This window comes from Oncorhynchus gorbuscha, linkage group LG15, assembly GCF_021184085.1.
Source record: "Oncorhynchus gorbuscha isolate QuinsamMale2020 ecotype Even-year linkage group LG15, OgorEven_v1.0, whole genome shotgun sequence".
Taxonomy (NCBI): domain Eukaryota; kingdom Metazoa; phylum Chordata; class Actinopteri; order Salmoniformes; family Salmonidae; genus Oncorhynchus; species Oncorhynchus gorbuscha.
In genome coordinates, this window is record NC_060187.1 from 57,169,417 (window position 1) to 57,189,314 (window position 19,898).

A 19,898-nucleotide genomic window follows, 5' to 3' on the forward strand; every position below is an offset into this window, starting at 1 on the left:
ACCAGGAAATACACATGGGAGCCATGTGTTCTAATTGTGTCATTCAAATCCATTAACTGCGAGTTCCATTTGGCTTCTAGTGCAGATCAGAGCCATATATTAAAATATAAATATATGGCTCTGGTGCCGTTATACTTCCTGATCATGACAATCTCTCTTCTTCTCTATTTTATCCTAGGTCAGGTCTACACTACATCATCCTAAACTAATGTGCTTTCGAATCTGTAATAAGATACAGGAGAGCAAGCCACTTTACACTGCTGAGGCATACCCATAGAAAATCCTACATTTACATTTAGAAGCTGCGGTGTGAGAGAGAAACAGAGGACAGTGTCTGCTGTTGCTTTTTCATTTCCTCTGGGCATTTTAATGATCAATCAAAGTAATTGATTGGCTGAAGTCCACTCCAAAGTTAACTACTGGCTGATTATGAGTCCAACCAGCAGACGCTGTAGAGCTCCGTAGTCTGTGTGTTTAAGGAAGGACACACAGTTAGGTATACACATGCAAAGTCACATCTGAAGTTTTACGCACAAATTATCCCTCTCACAGCCACATGTAACCTTTATTTAACTAGGCAAGTCAGTTAAGAACAAATTCTTATTTACGACGGCCGATGCTGGGCCAATTGTGCGCCACCCTATGGGACTCCCAATCACGTCCGGATGTGATGCAGGATTCGAACCAGGGACTGCAGTGACGCCTCTTGCAATGAGATGCAGTGCCTTAGACCACTTCATACACCTAGGTGTACAGCTGCTAGAACTCACAGCTCCCATCTGGTAGGAACCGAGCAAACTGTGAAACAGTAAAGCTCAATCACACTGACTGAAATTAACATGGCTATTTATAGAGAGGGACGGAAAGGGGGAGAAAAACAGTTGGGAAGTGGAAATGGGGTTAAAACAGAATAGGATAATTTCCCTGTCTCTCCATCCCCCTTTTCTCTCTCTCTCTCTGTGGGTTCCATGGGAGTTAATAGCTACCATTAACGTCATGCAGGATAGGGAGGGAGGCTGAGGAGAGAGAAAGAAAGCGAGCGAGCGAAAAAGGGACACGGACAGGATTGAGCGTGAAAAATGAAATGTGGAGCGTGTGATTGGGGGGGAGGGAGGGCAGATAATGCCGACAGGCAATTTTGACGGTGAGATAGAAGCTTTGGGCAAAATATACCGATATCAAACATGAATGTCTGATGTGTGTATGTGGCAGAGAAAATTAGGCTGAGAGTGTGTGTAACCAAGCCGACTGATCACAGGGGTAGTTCCAGCGCTCTAATATATTAGTCTCTTTGGGGATAACCTAATTAAGGGTCTGACCTAACACAGATATCCCCCTTCTGTGAGTTAACATTTAGCTAGTGATGCAACCTCCAATTGCACTTTAAAGTATGCCCAAAAAAACAGATACTAAATGAATAGAGGGGGGGGGGTTCAATTTATTACCAACAATTAATATCCTGATTTTATACGTCTCAACTCAATCCTCAGCAGAAAAAAATACAAACAAACAAAAAGTGTAACACAGAGTACACACATCAAATACACACATTCAGTTTCACTGCTTGTGGCTCCGCTTCTCCTGATAATACACACAGCAGCGAAGCTCTGCCCAGAGAAGATTATACTCTGTCTGTCTCTGTGTACATGTTAGAATGGGTTTGGGTCTGTGTATATACACAGTGCAGATAGTCCGTCTGTCTGGTTGTGTGTACACACCTATCAGAATGGGTGTCAGGCACTGCAAGTGTGTCTGTCTGACTCAGTGTCTGTATATACATATATACAGACATACACACATATACAGTGTGTGTGTGTGTGTATGCACGTGCATGGGTGTGTGTGTAAATCTTAGTGTGTTGTCTGTGCATTGGTCACATTATCAGTCTAGAGTCTGTGTGGGTCTATGTGTCTGTCCATCCATCTGACTGTGGATCAGTGGGGGTGTTCCGGGTCTCTCTGCATCTCTGCCTTCAGTTGGACTTGGACCAGATCTTCCCACTTCCACGGAGCCTGAGACCAAACAAAAACAGACAACAGTTATTACATTACCCTAAAATGACGCCTCCAACAAGCAGCCGTTTCTTCTCAAGTCCGGGTATCTCTTCACGTTGCGGCAGATAAACGCCGCTCTCCAATAGACGTAGGCGGGTATCAAAGTGGAATTTCTCCTGAAGGCAGATTGTCGCTCTGCTCCGAGGTAATTTCACACGCGGCACCTCGCGCTAGATCAGTGTTTCCCAAACTCATCAGTAAGCTTTGATTATTTGAATCCGCTGTGTAGTGCTAGGGCAAAAAAACGGAATATTCACCCCCCAGGACCGAGAAACAATACGCTAGATGATTGATCCCTGCATGTCAGTGTGGGGGGGGGGGGGGGGAGTCCCCTAAATCACTAAATATTTTTTTTTTTACAAATATATGAATGACTGCGGCTGGTCTAGCGTGTAAGACCACCGCATGCAGCACACATACATCAACCCAATGTGGGTATGAATCCCGACCCCACCCTCCATCTCCCCGTCTCTGTATCCCCTCTCATTTCATGCAGTCTGAATAAAATCTACAGGTGGGGCCACCAAGAATCTTAAATCATCTCTACATTTTTCTTTCATTGTCAAAATGTCCCCTAGTAAATGAATTATAATCACTCATTTAACTGGAACAGAAAAACTCATGTAATAAAAAATAAACATTTCCTATAAACACCTGAAGCTTTTTTTATAGTTATATATATTTTTTGCTCACTTCAGTGACATAAAAAAAAAATCTAGGACAGATAATGAATTAGTGTTGTAATTGGCCCAGAAGAGAGAGGGCCACTGGTACCACTGAGTACCACTACAAAGCACAGCCTCTCAGGCTAATGAAGATACGCTATGCAGACACACACACAGTCACTGTTCCCACTTCCACTGGCAGCTGGCGTTTAAATGGATGTTTGTTGTACAAACAACCAAAATATTACTGTTGTCGAGTTGAAGATGCTGCGAAATGACATGAAATCCAATGGTTGCATAATCGATTCCGTGCCGTTTGAATTCGTCTGAAGTGATTGGAATGTTTTTGAAAATACACACAAATGTTTATTCTTGCCTAGGCTTGAACCACACCTCTGCCGTGACCCTGGAAGGACGAGGTCATTTTCATAAGACACCTAGGACTGAAACAGGTATTACCTGGACTTATTTTTTTTGTTTGATGCGAAATGTTTAAAAAATGGTTTCTGTTGCTTGCCCTAAAGAACATGACCCTGAGGATAGCCCACCAACATCAAATGGTAACGCCTATCCCAAAAGAATAGACACACAATCAATGAAAATATGGGATTGACCGAAGGAACATCACCTTACTTACCCTTTGACCTTTGAACTCTTCTTGCCCGGTTGCCGTGGTTCCTGAGAGGAGGCGGGGTCTCGTGGCTCGGCCGGCTGGTCTGCATCCTGATTGGATGCGGCTCCAGCGGCGGCGGGGCCGGACGACGGGGAGGCGGAGCTGGCCTTTAGGGTTTTCTGGAGGTTTGACACCTGAGAGAGAGTGAAGGAAAGGTAAACTAATGGAGTTTAGGACAGAACAGAAGTGCCTGATTCAAACTAAGGCCGACTTGGAATGTACTGGGCTGTCTTGGATATTTTCTTCTGAAAAGGTCCTTTCCAGCAGCTATGGTGAATGCGTAACCAGACCAGCCCAATACAGCTTGGCTTGGCACTGGTTTGGCTCAGTAGTGTGAAAAGCTTACGGTGTTGTTATTATTTCTAATAAGAAGAGGTTGGAGAGTAACTTCTACCTCAAGCTGAAGAAGACTGACTCAGAGGACAGAAAAGCCACCTCTGGCCTACAGCCTAAATAAAGACACTGGACAGAGCTCTAAATTGGACACTGAATTAGGTCATTGAGTAATGAGTATACGTTTTGCTTATGGCTTCACCTCTACCAGAGAGGAAGAAGAGAAGCGAGAGGGTTTACTCCAGCCAAAACCTGTCCACAGAAATAAGACAACGAAGTGAGGAATTTTTGCATTGAGATTAATGGGTGTCAAATTTGGTCAACAAAACATTTAATTGCTAATGTGCTATGGTAATGGTTAAGTTGTTTACGAATGCAATGATATAAGTGGATGCACGTGCCATTTCAGCAAGTGGCAAAACGACTCTATAACGGAGTGGTGCCTCATTAGCTAGAATAGACCCACCAGATCTCGCCGCCTCCTGCCTGCCTTCCATCTTTGAGGACATGTATTTCCATTGTTAGAGCTGTCACTTGACTATCTTGTCAAGTGACTATCTATTATAGTCAAGTGACACTTGACTATAATAGATGATCTTTGACGGTACCCAGAGAAAAGTGGCTACTGGTACTAACCTCTGTCTCCACCTGAACTTTGACCTTCAGCTGGCTCTCTCTGTATTGGTTGGCTCTGGTTACCTGCTCCTCGATCCCACACAGGACCGCCTCACATCCTGAACACCTGAGAGAGAGACAGATTATTATTTAGACACTGATATGACTGATCATACTATCTATTTTTATCCCATTCTATACATAATTTATTGTATCTATCATGTCCACTTTTATTTTATTGTTTTACTATTTTAATTTGTCTCATTTAGAAATCGTATTGGTCATTATTATGCATCCACTGTAAGAAATGTGTTCTATAAATATAGTTTAACCTTGTCCTATACACACACACACCTGGGTTGGAGTCTATTCATGAGGTAAACTGAAATTGCACTTCCAATTCCATTTTGGGGGGGGGTTCAGTTTACTTCCTGAATTGAAATGGAATTGACTCAAAACCCTGGCACATGCACAGCTCTTTCGCACACACATATCACTAACTAACCACTCCTGCAGTGTGTTTGCTATGTTGGGCAGCTCGTTGGGCCCCAGGTCTCGGCCCACGCTGCAGTCCACCTCCACCTGCTGGTTCCTCTGGTCCAGCTTGCCCTGAATGATGTCACAGTAGACCGCCTCAATCAGCAGGTCCTCCAGCTCCCGCACGTTCTTCAGCTCCAGCTGCTGCAGGAGCAGAGAGTAGGGCAGGCACTGGGGGAAGAGGGAGACAGAGAATGTCAAATTCTATTATATTGGGTCAATAGAAGTGGACAGGCACAGGGAGAGAGAGAAAGATGTTGAATTTGAGATGCTCTTTATGATGTCAGTGAGGAGGGAGTTGAGTGAGGGTGGTGGGGACAGAGGGCAAGAAAGAACGTCAAATTCTACTATGTTGGGTCAACAGAAGTTACCTGGCACAGAGAGAGAAAGATGTTGAATTTGAGATACTCTTTATTACTTCAGTGAGAAGAGATGATGTACGAGTGAGGAATGGAAAGGTAAAAGAGAGGGGTAGAGGAAGGGAGGGAGGGTCAATATAAATTTACAAAACCATTACATCAAAATAGCTACCAGAGAGAGGGGAGTTAGGAGTTTTAAAGGGGCAGTGCAAGAAAAAATTGGATATAACTTTTATTTATTTATATATTTCCATACTATTTGGTCAGAAATTCAGAAATTGTGAAAATTATGATAATGCACTTTGTGTAAAAGCTGTTTGAAAAAAATGCTTGGAATTTCAGCCTGTTCAGGTGGGATGGATCATTTGGCCCACATTATAATGCCACAATGTGATATGATTAAATAGACCAATGACTGTTAAGGGTAAGTGTGTGGGCTCAAGGCCATCCTATCAGCCAATCAGGGCGGTGTATGTAAATATCTTCAAATTTGTTTCCTAACGCCCACACGATCAAACTGAGCATTTCAAGGGCCAAAGGAGGCTCAGGGACATATTTTTTTACAAATATATTTTGTAGTTATTTTCTTTTAATAAACAGTGATTTATTAGACATACAGTGATGATTTAAAAATAAAATGACAAAGACTGCATGGGGGCTTTAGGTCTTTATTGGGCAATTAAAGGATAGATTCACCCATTTGGAAAGTTTTTGTGCATCAAGTGTATCTGAGCGATTCACCGTTAAAGCACAGAAATACAGCCGGCCAAATAACTCAGATACACATGAAAACATGAAATGACCCCGGGAACCAATAGAACATCGCTCAGAGATATAACGATATAACATTTTAATGGGTGAATCTTTGCGTTAAGGTGTGCCCATACAGACATTCAATGTGGCATACTTATACTATGACAATATAAAAGAATAAGACGGAAAGAGAAAGACGAGACGAGAAATGGAGAAGGGAGCGTAATAGAGGAAGAGAGAAATGAATCAATAAATGATTTATTAGGGAGAGTGGAGAGAATGAGAGATGGGCATAAAGCAAGGTAGAAAGAGAGATGGGGGAGGGAGAAAAAATATGAAATGGGGATAGGGTTGAAATGAGGTGGTGAGAGAGCCAATCTAAGAGTTAGATGAATAGACAGCAGAGAGCAACAAATACATAAAGAGACAGAGAGCTCAAAGAAGAAAGGACAGGATACTTAACACAGTATCTCATAATGATTTAATTCTCAGCTGCTATCATTCTCATCTATGTGATATAAATAAAGTTAGATCACATCACAGACAGGCTCTTAATAAAGTCCTTCACAACACAGAGTAATGTATCTTGCTAATGTGTCAAAGTTACAAAGCAAGTTGTCTCATAACCACATCATGAAAATCAAAGTTGAGTGAATTACTTGCTATTTTTGGTACTGAAGCTTGCTGAGTATTGTTAGGACTACAATTGTAGGTAGGCTATTGAAGTCCATGGAAAAACTGCACAGAATTATTATTTGACCTGCAATTCTTTAATAACAAAATAAACAGAAAAACTAGACAAGATAAGTCCAGAGAGCGTTACCTTCAGATTAAATGGCTATCATTGTATTACATATCATTGTCAACTATTTCCATAATTATTATGTGAGTGAACCACATTGAGCGTACTAAAGCTAGCAGAGTAAGGAATTTAAAACCAGATGAATGGGTGGTACTCTACCTTGAGATTGGATGCCAGACTGATGATGGAGAGGTGACGGAGTTTATTCCTCTGAGCTGGGGTCAACTCTGGGAGAGAGGCTGCCCTCTCTGAAAGAATAACATACCACAAACAGACATGGAAAAGAAACAGACAGCGAGAGAGCAACAGAAAGGGACACATCATGACAGGGACCTTTCATAACAAGGACACATCATTACAAACACAGGGGTACAGGCTCTGTCCAGGCAGAAACTGCTGCTGCCTTTTAAATTCCACAAGGGAATACAATGAAAAATCATTTGAGTGTGTGTTGCCTGCGTATGTGGTCGCTTTAAAAAAAAAACTTGAGTATTGACAGTTTTTCCTCAGTGCTCCATTTTGCAATTCTAAAAAGCACTATGAAGTGAATACGATGTGTTGACATAAAATGATTTGTATTTCTCTCTTCCGTTTTTGCTTGTCTCTTATTAAGTCTTGTTACTAAATGTGTTGCTAAAGAATGACAAGTCCTTTACATATTCAGGTATTTCAAAGGATATTCAGGATTTCATTTGGCAGTTTGTGACAATGCAACCAATTACAACCAATATGAATGTCTAACAAAATGCCTGAGAGAAGTCTGTCCCTGGTTGAGTCCCAATAATCTCTCCTTCCTCTTGAAGTGTCATTACTTCCCACAAATGTACAAGCATTGGATTGGTGTTGGCAGGCTAGAGCAATGGTAGTCAACTGTTTCAGCGGGGACCCCATTTTTTCCAACCAGAATTTCTGGGGACCCCATTTTTTTCACCAGGAATGCTAGATGGAGTTTCCATATACCAGTTATTTAATTCCAAATCCACAAAGGAAAGTGAACAAGTGCATACTTCTAGAGAAAGGAGAGGTTATTGGGGACACAACCTCTATCGAGCAAACAAATTGTCACTTGGCTCCTCGTTTAGGATCAAAATATAGTATTGTGGTTGACTCTGTAAATTACAGGGGGCTGAGACAACCTACAACAGTCATGAGAAGCCTGGCCTGCAGGGCCAGTTGGCAGGGAGAGAAATACTGATAATAATAAAACAGCTCCAGGGATATTAGATGACTTCTTTACACAGCAGCGCTGCCTGCCACTGTCATACCTTTATAGTCACAGTAGGTTCCATAGGCGAAGAGGTTGAGTAGCTGATACACTGGTGCGTGCGGGCCTGTCTCCAGCTTGGGGTAGAGGAGAAGGTGGGTGGTGGGGGACAGATAGAGGGGGCTTGTTATGGTCTCTAGCTATACCACCTCCTGTGAGAGCTGTGCCTTGATAATGGCTGTGACGGTGTGCTTGTTTGTGAGTGTGCTTACATGTGAGTGTGTGTGTTACCTCTCTGACGTTGGGCAGCTCAAGGATGTCTGAGAACACGTAGAGGCCTGGTGTCTCCAGCAGAGAGCTTATGGCCTGGGCCAATGCCGGGCCTGAGAGAGAGAGGAGCTGCTCTACCTCCATCTGAGAGAGAGAGAAAAACAGAGTGAGAGTATGTGCAGGAGCTAAAAGGACAGAAGGCAAACAGAAGTGAGTAGGAGAAAGACAAAATGAGGATAAGAGAAGTAATGACAGATAATGCAAGAGCGTGAGAGAAAGGGGGAAGATAGGAAAGGAAAAAAGAGACAGAATGTCTTGAATAAAATAGTTGGCCTTCAATGAACAGTTAATACTGCATATCTTACATTTGAGAGGCTGATCAGCTTATTTTTTTAAATAGCAAGACAACTTTAATACTTTATTAATGTATGCCTGTAGCTCTGTCTAACCAAACAATCATGTGAATAGCCCTTGTGGCAAGACTCCAAGTCAGTAATTACATTTTCACTCTCATAAACTGATGTGTAGGCAAGTGTTTTGAAAAACACCCTTCTGGTCAAAGCTAGTCAGAGACGCAGATTATTATTTTACATCATTAAATGGACCTTGCTTAATATGAATATGATATTGGCCCTACGAAAAGCACTGAGAATGTATTATTTGAGATCTAACCTATTTGTATTTGATATGCTGTGCTATTTGGAGAGAGTATTAGGGAGACACAGCAGTACTTACAAATAGCCTAGCTAGCTACATAGTACTAACCTTCCTAGGCTGGGCACTAAGGACACTCCATGCCATTGTCAGATAATCAACACTTTGGACACTTGGCTACGACTTCACAATGTAGCTATTTAGGTAGCCAATTAACGTGACCCTCAAATAGTCGGCTACTGTAGGCTAACCTGGGCACATTCAGTAGGGAAAATACTCACTGACATGTAAAATAAGGAATCATGTCAGATTAATTATATCTGCATCGTTCGACCTACTAAACTTGGCCCTAGTGTGGAGTGTTTTGAGTCAAGCTCATTCAATGCTGAGTCCCAGGGCAGGGACCGATTTTCTGACTATTACTAATGATAGCTAGCTAGCGTCACAGTCACGAACAACCGATTGCACGCTAGCTTAGAAGCGAGCTAACGTTAGTTCACTAGCTCTTTATAGCATATTTTCAAGAGAAATGCTACTTAAAAACGGGCCCAAAGGAGCACAAATTATGTAGCAAAACTAGCACATAAGAGCTAACTTACTGCAGTATGACTATGAAGAGTCATGCTAGCTGCTGCTAAAGTTACCACAACATGACTGTAAAGCGGTAACGTTAGGCCTCTATCCTGTTTTTCGTTATCTACCGACTCAACTCTAACGTAGCTAAGTGGTGCAAGGGCAACGGTGCGATTACCTTTATTTAAAAAACTAGTTTACAAATATGTTCAAATAAAATAAAAGCAACAAATAACCTTATTGGTAAGCAAACTCAAGTTGATAGCCTTTCCCCCGAATCGCTCAGTTCCGCGGTCAGTGCACGTTTGACAACAAAGGAGAACATCCCTGCTCATTGGACGAAACGTGAAAAGGAGGAGGGTAGTGTTTGTCTTGACTGACAAGGGACTGAGCACAGTCTGGCTATAGAGACCGGTCGCCACAGACAAACCTGGCTGCCCAGAGAGGACAGGCTGTGCTCACTCTGCTCCAGGGGACAGGTAGAGACAGAGCTGCATTTCCTATTACACTGTGACAAATACTCAGACCTAAGAGAATATTTATTTCCCAAAATTATAATTCAATAAAAATAATTTTAAACTATGAAAGATGAAGAAAAAAATCAAATATTTATTGGGTGAAAAGCCTAAATGTGCAGTTTTAGCAGACAAATATGTGTCCTCCTGCCACAACCTGATGGACAGCCAGTGAAAAGTGCAAAGTAATGTCGATAATATTTCCCCTCTTGTTTTGTTTTGTCTTTCATACCACGTCATGTCATATATCTCAGTCATGTTGACACGGGTCTACTACCACTGCTTTAATATATTGTTGTTCTTATGAATATTGTTGTTGTAGTTGTTGTTAATGGTAATCCCATGTCCACTACTACTATTATTATTGCTGTTGATCCCACCAATTATTTCTATATTAATATATATATATATATTATATATAAATATATAGTTTTATTTTATTTTTCGATATGTATACTTTGACAATGTAAGTAATAATGAACTTGCCATGTCAATAAAGTCAAATTAATTAAATTGACTGAGTGGACCAGATGGTTGCTTTTAAAATAGTGCCATCTGGTGGCAAAATATTATCTTCTTTGATGTGGTTTATCAGCGATTGGCATCCAACCTTATGATGATGCATTACCATAACCTACTGTACTGGAGTGTGTGCCAGAGTCAGGGAGAAACTAAATAGATAGACTAAACACACTACATCTCAGCCTCTCCCTTTCCCTCTGATTCCCTCTCTCTTTCCCTCTGATTCCCTCTCTCTTTCCCTCTGATTCCCTCTCTCTTTCCCTCTAATTCCCTCTCTCTTTCCCTCTGATTCCCTCTCTCTTTCCCTCTGATTCCCTCTCTCTTTCCCTCTGATTCCCTCTCTCTTTCCCTCTGATTCCCTCTCTCTTTCCCTCTAATTCCCTCTCTCTTTCCCTCTGATTCCATCTCTCTTTCCCTCTAATTCCCTCTCTCTTTCCCTCTGATTCCCTCTCTCTTTCCCTCTAATTCCCTCTCTCTTTCCCTCTGATTCCATCTCTCTTTCTCTCTGATTCCCTCTCTCTTTCCCTCTGATTCCATCTCTCTTTCCCTCTGATTCCCTCTCTCTTTCCCTCTGATTCCCTCTCTCTTTCCCTCTGATTCCATCTCTCTTTCCCTCTGATTCCCTCTCTCTTTCCCTCTGATTCCCTCTCTCTTTCCCTCTGATTCCATCTCTCTTTCCCTCTGATTCCATCTCTCCCTCTGATTCCCTCTCTCTTTGCCTCTGATTCCCTCTCTCTTTCCCTCTGATTCCCTCTCTCTTTCCCTCTGATTCCCTCTCTCTTTCTCTCTGATTCCCTCTTTCTTTCCCTCTTACCTACACTGTAGCAAGACATGCTCCATGCTCTCTGTTTCCTGGCAATAATCACATTTTCCTGTTGAATACTTTCCTATCACATTTAAGGTCTTATTCAACCGGCTGTGTCCCACCCTTAATATTGTATTAAAAAAATAGCCCCCTCTCTCCTGTCCCTTCCTGCTGTCCTCCCCTCCCCGACTTTCCTCTGTACTTTAAACAAATGCCTTCCCTTAGTATCTCTATTCCACTGCTCCTGCCATCTCTGCACCATCCACTGTCCATATCAGGCTTGTTGCTTCTGCTTTGCTCATTGAAACTACAACATCAACATCCCAACTAATAAGTGTTTGTTTAGCCAGTACATCAACATCCCAACTAATAAGTGTGTGTTTAGCCAGTACATCAACATCCCAACTAATAAGTGTTTGTTTAGCCAGTACATCAACTGCCTCGTTCCCTTCCACCGCCACATGAGCTGGGACCCAAGTAAGTCGTATCTGTTTACCCATTTTTCTAATCCTGCCATGGGTTTGTTGTACCTCGTAAAGCAGGTCTTGTCTAGTCTCTCCAACACTTCTAGATCAACTACTGGAGGCGGGAGTAGCCGTGGTGGATTGACAGGAACAGTTACCGTTGGGCTAAACTCCCTTCTGGACAGTCCCATCTCCTTTGCCTGGTTATTAACCACCCAAAGCTCATGTTGTGTATTCACTCATGTTCCCAGCACGCCTGTGAAATCCCTTTTGCAGGATGAGACACCCCATGTCCCTGTAGGTTGACCCAATAATTCATTGCCAGCTGCTGTCTCCTAATCTGCAATGGCATATCCCCATATCTCCACCTGTAGTGCAGCCACTGGGGAGGTCCGAAACGCCCCAATCCTTGCCCCTGTATGACATCTGTCCTTTCCAATGAGGTCTGGGCTGCCGAGCCATACGCTATACTCAAATCAAATGTATTGGTCACATACACATACACGTGTTTAGCAGATGTTATTGCGGGTGTAGCGAAATGCTTGTGCTTCTAGCTCCAACAGTGCAGTAATATCTAACAAGTGATATCTAACAGTTTTGTAACATCTACCCAAAATACACGTACATCTAAGTAAAGAATGGATCAAGAATACATACATATATGTCAGAGCGGCATTGGACTAAGATACAGTGGCATAGTATAGAGTACAGTATATACATATGAGATGAGTATCGCAAGATACGGAGACATTATTAAAGTGGCTAGTGTTTAGTTTCCTTAAAGTGGCCAGTGATTCCAGCAGCAGCAGCCTAGTATAGAATACAATAGGGTATATACTGTACATATGAAATGGGTGATGCAATATGTAAACGCAATTAAAAAGTGACTAAGATACCTAGAATAATGTGGAGTGCAGTTTATACTGTACATCTGAGATGAGAAATGCTAGATACGGAACATTATTAAAGTGGCTAGTGATCCATTTCTAAAAGTGGCCAGTGATTCCTAATCTATGTCTATAGGCAGCCGCCTCTGATGTGCTAGTGATGGTTGTTTAGCAGTCTGATGGCCTTGAGATAGAAGATGTTTTTCAGTCTCCCGGACCCAGTTTTGATGCACCTGTACTGACCTCACCTTCTGGATGATAGCGGGGTGAACAGGCAGTAGCTCGGGTGGTTGATGTCCTTGATGATCTTTTTGGCCTTCCTATGGCATCGGGTGCTGTAGGTGTCGAAGAGGGCGGGAACACCAGTCTTAACTTCAACAGTGAAGAGGCGACTCCGGGATGCTGGCCTTCTAGGCAGAGTTCCTCTGTCCAGTGTCCGCGTTATTTTGCCCATCTTAATCTTTTATTTTCATTGGCCAGTCTGAGATGTGTCTTTTTCTTTGCAACTCTGCCTAGAAGGCCAGCATCCCAGAGTCACCTCTTCACTGTTGACGTTGAGACTGGTGTTTTGCGGGGACTATTTAATGAAGCTGCCAGTTGAGGACTTGTGAGGTGTCTGTTTCTCAACCTAACCACCCTAATGTACTTGTCCTCTTGCTCAGGTTTCACCAGGGCCTCCCACTCCTCTTTATATTCTGGTTAGAGCTAGTTTGCGCTGTTCTGTGAAGGGAGTAGTGCACAGCGTTGTACAAGATCTTCAGTTTCTTGGCAATTTCTCGTATGGAATAGCCTTCATTTTCAGAAGAAAGTTCCTTGTTTCTGGCCATTTGGAGCCTGTAATCGAAACAACAAATGCTGATACCCCGGATATTCAACTAGTCTAAAGAGTTGTAATTGCTTCTTTAATCAGAACAACAGTTTTCTGCTGTGCTAACATAATTGCAAAAGGGTTTTCTAATGATCAATTAGCCTTTTAAAAATATGAACTTGGATTAGCTAACACAATTAAAACACAGGAGTGATGGTTGCTGATAATGTAAATATTCCATAAAAATTCTGCCATTTCCAGCTACAATAGTAATTTACAACATTAACAATGTCTACACTGTATTTCTGATCAAGTTGATGTTATTTTAATGGACAAAAAATTGCTTTCATTTAAAAAACAAGGACATTTTTAATTGACCCCAAACTTTTGAACAGTAGTCTACATGGTCCTCAATGAGGAATGCCCTGCCCCCCACTCCTTCCCCATCAGACAGCGCATCACATTTTGCACCTTCTTACACTTTCACACCACTCTCTCAATGTGTTCTGCCCAGTTTGAGTTAAGTGTCGAAGTATACCCCAAGGAACCCGAAGACCCCCGCCCTCTCCAAGTTTCTCCCATATAACCTCAAGCATATCTTATCTCCCACCTTCCTCCTCGCAAAATGAAACACTGTCTGAGTTTTCTCTACAGAGAACCTGAATTCCCACATTAAAAACTTTTTCAGGATCGGTGGGTCCCCTGCGGGACGGTTGAGCTAACGTAGGCTAATGCGATTAGCATGAGGTTGTAAGTGACAAGAAAATTTCCCAGGACATAGACATATATGATATTGGCAGAAAGCTTAAATTCTTGTTAATCTAACTGCAATGTCCAATTTACAGTAGCTATTACAGTAAAATAATGCCATGCTATTGTTTGAGGAGAGTGCACAGTTTTGAACATGAAAAGTTATTAATAAACAAATTAGGCACATTTGTTCGGTCTTCATACAACATTTTGAACAGAAATACAATGGTCCATTGGATCAGTCAAAAACGTTGCAAACTCACTGCTGCCATCTAGTGGCCAAAATCTAAATTGCACCTGGGCTGGACTAATAAATTATGGCCTTTCTCTTGCATTTCAAAGATGATGGTACAATTATTTTTTTTATCTTTTACCAGATCTAATGTGTTGTATTCTCCTACATTCCTTTCACATTTCCACAAACTTCAAAGTGTTTCCTTTCAAATGGTACCAAGAATATGCATGTCCTTGCTACAGGCAGTTAGATTTGTGTATGTCGTTTTGGGCGAAAATTGGTGGGAAAAAGGGTCCGATCCTACTACCTCTACCTCATCAATTTCTTCCTTTACCTTCCTGACTGTTTATGGCACATTTCTCCCCCTCTTTCATAAGGCCCCATCATCTCCAAATAACGACCTACCAATATCTGGCCGTACCTGAGAGTAAACATCATTCATTTTGATTGAGAACAACAGAGGACTAATCACGCTCCCCTGCGGTGTACCGTTATCCACCAGGTAGCTGCCTGATAGAGATTTCCCCACCCTCACCAAATAGGAAATCCTGTATCTAGTTGTACATTCTTCCTCCTACCCCCATAATATTAATTTGTATTAAAAACCCTCCTTCCACATCATATTGTACACCTTCTCCACATCAAAAAAAGACACCTACAACAGTCTCCTTGTCCACTTGAGCCTTCCTAACCTCTGCTACTAAGCAGAGCACTGGGTCCATATTTCTCCTACCCTTCCTGAACCCACTCTAAATGTGACGATAACAGCCCCCTGATCTCCAGGAAGTAAGTTAGCCTTTCTGTAATTTTACGTTCCATAATCGTACATACATGTGATGTATGTAGTTGGCCGATAGTTTGTTGGCCTAGTTGGGTCCTTCCCTGGCTTCCGGATTGATACCACTACTGCCTCCTTCCAGCTGCCTGGTAGTTACCCCTCCTCCCACCCTATGTTGTACAACACCAAGGCAAAATATTATGTAAGAAACAGTGTTGTCTTAAAGAAATTAAAATATGATTTCTGGATTAGAAATACAAAATAAAAAATACTTTCAGCAAATAAATATGTTTAAATGTGTTTTTTTTTTAAACACATGAAAACACATTCCTTTTGCAGGCTACATCATTGAGCAATAAAACAATGGATGAGCAAAGACACAGGAGAAACCAACAGAGTCAATAGAAAATTATATATTCCAGTAAAATGACACATGCACAGGTAAAAACCCAGACACAAAACAGAAAGAGACATCAGAGGAAGAGTAATTCATTTGAAAATACAGTTTTATTGATTAATTTTCATGGTTGGTGCAGCAATACATAATATTTTGGAGATTTATGTACAGGTCACACAAGTATAAAAAAAGCATCAGATTGCTCAAAAATATCCCAGCAATCAGTTTGGCAAGCAGCAGAGTTGATTAGAGCATCTACCTCCTTGATTGCATTAACTGATTTACTAAATTGAGTGCATTCATTGAAATTCTCCTTGCAGAAGGTGCCAGATTTGCAAAATGTTTGCATCTATTATTTTGAGTAAGGAATGAACATTTCATGAAACTAGCTATACCACAAAACTATCTTTATCTCCTCTTGTCATTTTATATCTTAGCCCTTCTCTTAACCTTTTCTGTCCCATTTTGTTTCATGGTTTCTGAAAAATACAAAGTAATACACACACTTGGCAGTGTAGTTGAGTAAATCTGACCCATAACCTAGTTTAGCTTCTAGTTCTGATGCTTCCAGTAAGAATAATCATTTCACTTTTATAGCGCTTTTCATTGCACTAAAACATCTCAAATCGCTTGAAAGACATAAAAAGGATAAGCTATTTAAGAAAACATTGCCATCATTCATGAATGCATGGACAGTAGAGGGTCTGGGTTCGAGATAATTGTATGCACACATGAAATTCATGGAAATTCATGGCTTAGTTTAAGTCCTGTGATTCAGTCTAGCCGGATGGCATCCATCTGACAAATGCGTTTGTAGATGTGGTCACACGGTACGTCAAACCAGGTCTGCGAATGGCTGTCCAGGGTGGCACAGTCCTCCCCGTGTGATCCTCCTGAGTGATGATTGTCAGGCTCAGAGCTATACTCATTCCAATACCTGAAAGACAGACAGGGAGAGAGGGGAGGTGAGAGAGAGAGAGAAAGAGAGAGACAGAAGGGTGAAGACAGAGAAAAGAGAGAGAGGGGGTAGGGGAGAGGGAGTAAGAGAGAGGGAGAGAAGTAGAAATGCCAAAAACAAAAGGAGGGAGTTAGGGAAAGAGGTAGAAAAAAAGGAAACAAGAGAATAGAATGAAAGAAGAGGAAGAAGGAAAATACAAATTGAGAAAGGGAGCAAGGGAATGACACAGTGTAGGAAAGTAACTATTTGCCTCCCTCTCATTATAACACATGTGATATTGGATTATTTAGGATGGGCTTCACATACTTATTTGTCAGTGTTGTGTTGTCCACCCATCTCCAATCCCCTTCCTTCTCTATATCTGATAGGCCAATCCAGAAGTGGTAGTCAAACCCGCCAATCCTCCGGGCCTCTTTTTCCAGAGCGTCCTACAAGCAAACGGTCGTGGTTACAATGAGGGGAATACACATACACAAATACACACACACACACACACACACACAGACACTATCTTACATGCTGTTCCTTGCTGTGCAGGATGGTAAGGTGGCTGCCCAGGGAAGTACAACTGTCTCTGCTGCTCGGCCAGTCCATCTTGTCATTACTGAAGGAGTAACATTTCTCATCTACATGAATCCAGCCCTCAGGACACTCCCTACACTTACTTACTGTGAGAAGAGGAGAGGAGAACGAGAAGAGGAGGAGAACAGGAATAGAGAGGGAGAAGAGGAGGATAAGAAGATGAAAAGGACAAAGAGAGACGGATGAGTAAAAATGCATGGGTAATTAATATCTTATGTATATTGTACAGTGTACACTTTAAAGTAAGACTGTAAATTATATTATCAAGAGTATGATACTGTGAAATGTTTTACTGCATCATACTGTGAATTGTGATGCATTGTGGGAACATTTTCAGGGCGGGGAAATAATTGCTCTATTTTGAATGTTGCTGCATTTCTGTCCCACAGAATACAGTATTGTACTGTATTCTTGGAGCACCAAAAACCTTTAGTGAGAGTGCTGTACCAACTTAACTGTAGTAGTAGTAGTGCAGCATCAAGTTAAAATAAATAGTTGACAGATGCCTGTAAGTAACTGTTAACTTCACGGCAACCCCTTTACAGTGTACCATTTCTTATGTGAAATAATGTAATAGTGAATGACAGTTGTCTAAAGTATCTATCCACTCTTAATAACACTTAGCCCCCCTTTACCTGTCTTTGAGCAGCTCTGGCCCAGTTTGGAGTAGTCATCACAGAGACGGACATAACGTCCTCGAACTGAGTTCAGCTTCAGGGTCAGAGATGCTGTCTCCAGGGGAACACTAGGTAACGGCCTGCTCAACACTGAGAGAGAGAGAGAGAAGAAAGAGAGAGAGAGAAAGAGAGAGAGAAAGAGAGAGAGAGAAAGAGAGAGAGAGAGAGAGAGAGAGAGAGAGAGAGAGAGAGAGAGAGAGAGAGAGAGAGAGAGAGAGAGAGAGAGAGAGAGAGAGAGAGAGAGAGAGAGAGAGAGAGAGAGAGAGAGAGAGAGAGAGAGAGAGAGGAATAGGAATAGAGACCAAATTGAGAGGTCAGATTGGGACAAATTGGTGTTTCTTTAAAGTCCTGCCCCCTCCTGTCTCAGCCTCCAGTATTTATGCTGCAGTAGTTTATGTGTCGGGGGACTCGGGTCTGTTTGTTATATCTGGAGTATTTATCCTGTCTTATCTGGTGTCCTGCGTGAATTTAAGTATACTCTCTCTAATTCTCTCTCTCTTTTCTCTATTTTTCTCTCTCTCTCTCTCTCTTTCTTTCTTTCTTTCTTTCTTTCTTTCTTTCTTTCTTTCTTTCTTTCTTTCTTTCTTTCTTTCTTTCGGTCACTCAGAGGACCTGAGCCGTAGGACTACCTGGCCTGATGACTCCTTGCTGTCCCCAGTCCACCTGGCCTTTCTGCTGCTCCAGTTTCAACTGTTTTGCCTGCGGCTATGGAACCCTGACCTGTTCACCGGACATGCTACCTGTCCCAGACCTGCTGTTTTCAACTCTCTAGAGACAGCAGGAGTGGCAGAGATACTCTGAATCATCGGCTATGAAAATCCAACTGACATTTACTCCTGAGGTGCTGACTTGTTGCACCCTCAACAACCACTGTGATTATTATTATTTGACTTTGCTGGTCGTCTATGAACATTTGACCATCTTGGCCATGTTCTGTTATAATCTCCACCTGGGACAGCCAGAGGAGGACTGGCCACCCCTCAAAGCCTGGTTCCTCTCTAGGTTTCTTCCTAGGTTCTGGCCTTTCTAGAGAGTTTTTCCTAGTCACCGTGCATCTACACCTGCATTGCTTGCTGTTTGGGGTTTTAGGCTGGGTTTCTGTACAGCACTTTGTGACATCATGTAAGGAGGGCTATATAAATACATTTTATTGATTGATTGATTGTTATAACTACTGAACAGCCTGGGCTGCCAGAGACTGAGAGTCCTGGGAGGGAGCAAATTTCACAGTTCTGGACATTTGTTCCTTTTGGATTGCACAACTGCCACTACTGTCGTTACCATTCTGCATGCCAGAAAATGCATGACAAGGAAGAGTGAGGGAGAGGGGTGGTGCTGGGTTGGAGAGAGAGAAAAAGAGACATACAAACAGAGATAGAGAGAGAGAGAGATACAGAGAGGGGTGGTGCTGGGTTGGAGAGAGAGAAAAAGAGACATACAGACAGAGAGAGAGAGAGAGAGAGAGAGGGGTGGTGCTGGGTTGGAGAGAGAGAAAAAGAGACATACAGACAGAGAGAGAGAGCGAGAGAGGGGTGGTGCTGGGTTGGAGAGAGAGAAAAAGAGACATACAGACAGAGAGAGAGAGAGAGAGAGGGGTGGTGCTGGGTTGGAGAGAGAGAAAAAGAGACATACAGACAGAGAGAGAGAGAGAGAGAGAGAGGGGTGGTGCTGGGTTGGAGAGAGAGAAAAAGAGACATACAGACAGAGAGAGAGAGAGAGAGAGAGAGGGGGGTGGTGCTGGGTTGGAGAGAGAGAAAAAGAGACATACAGAGGGGTGGTGCTGGGTTGGAGAGAGAGAAAAAGAGACATACAGACAGAGAGAGAGAGAGAGAGAGAGGGTGGTGCTGGGTTGGAGAGAGAGAAAAAGAGACATACAGAGGGGTGGTGCTGGGTCGGAGAGAGAGAAAAAGAGACATACAGACAGACAGAGAGAGAGAGAGAGAGGGGTGGTGCTGGGTTGGAGAGAGAGAAAAAGAGACATACAGACAGAGAGAGAGAGAGAGAGGGGTGGTGCTGGGTTGGAGAGAG

At 42.4% G+C, this 19,898-nt stretch overlaps 2 protein-coding genes across 4 annotated transcripts in view; both read right to left on the reverse strand.

Moving 5' to 3' along the window:
* Window positions 1–1,418: 1,418 nt before the first annotated feature.
* Window positions 1,419–9,820, reverse strand: LOC123997553 (COP9 signalosome complex subunit 7a-like). Of its 3 annotated transcripts, none has more exons than XM_046301918.1 (8): window positions 9,729–9,820; window positions 8,287–8,450; window positions 8,057–8,132; window positions 6,951–7,039; window positions 4,846–5,048; window positions 4,362–4,467; window positions 3,357–3,526; window positions 1,419–2,012 (listed from the first exon to the last, which is right to left on the reverse strand). In XM_046301918.1, exons 2-8 carry the CDS (start codon window positions 8,407–8,409, stop codon window positions 1,973–1,975), a joined length of 807 nt encoding a protein of 268 aa, XP_046157874.1. In that variant the 5' UTR covers window positions 8,410–8,450; window positions 9,729–9,820; the 3' UTR covers window positions 1,419–1,972. The 3 variants fall into 3 exon arrangements, with proteins under 3 accessions (XP_046157874.1, XP_046157873.1, XP_046157875.1); XM_046301917.1 differs by having other exon boundaries at window positions 8,287–8,409; window positions 9,729–9,818; XM_046301919.1 differs by having other exon boundaries at window positions 8,287–8,409; window positions 9,671–9,777.
* Window positions 9,821–15,744: 5,924 nt separating this feature from the next.
* LOC123997556 (C-type lectin domain family 4 member E-like) overlaps window positions 15,745–19,898 on the reverse strand; it is a 5,997-nt gene continuing 1,843 nt past the window's right edge. Inside the window, exons 3-6 of the mRNA XM_046301923.1 lie at window positions 17,829–17,960; window positions 17,128–17,279; window positions 16,918–17,039; window positions 15,745–16,590 (exon numbers count right to left, since the gene is read on the reverse strand). Of these exons, the coding sequence (XP_046157879.1) occupies window positions 16,428–16,590; window positions 16,918–17,039; window positions 17,128–17,279; window positions 17,829–17,960 (569 nt within the window). The 3' untranslated portion in view covers window positions 15,745–16,427. The remainder of the gene's footprint in view (window positions 16,591–16,917; window positions 17,040–17,127; window positions 17,280–17,828; window positions 17,961–19,898) is intronic.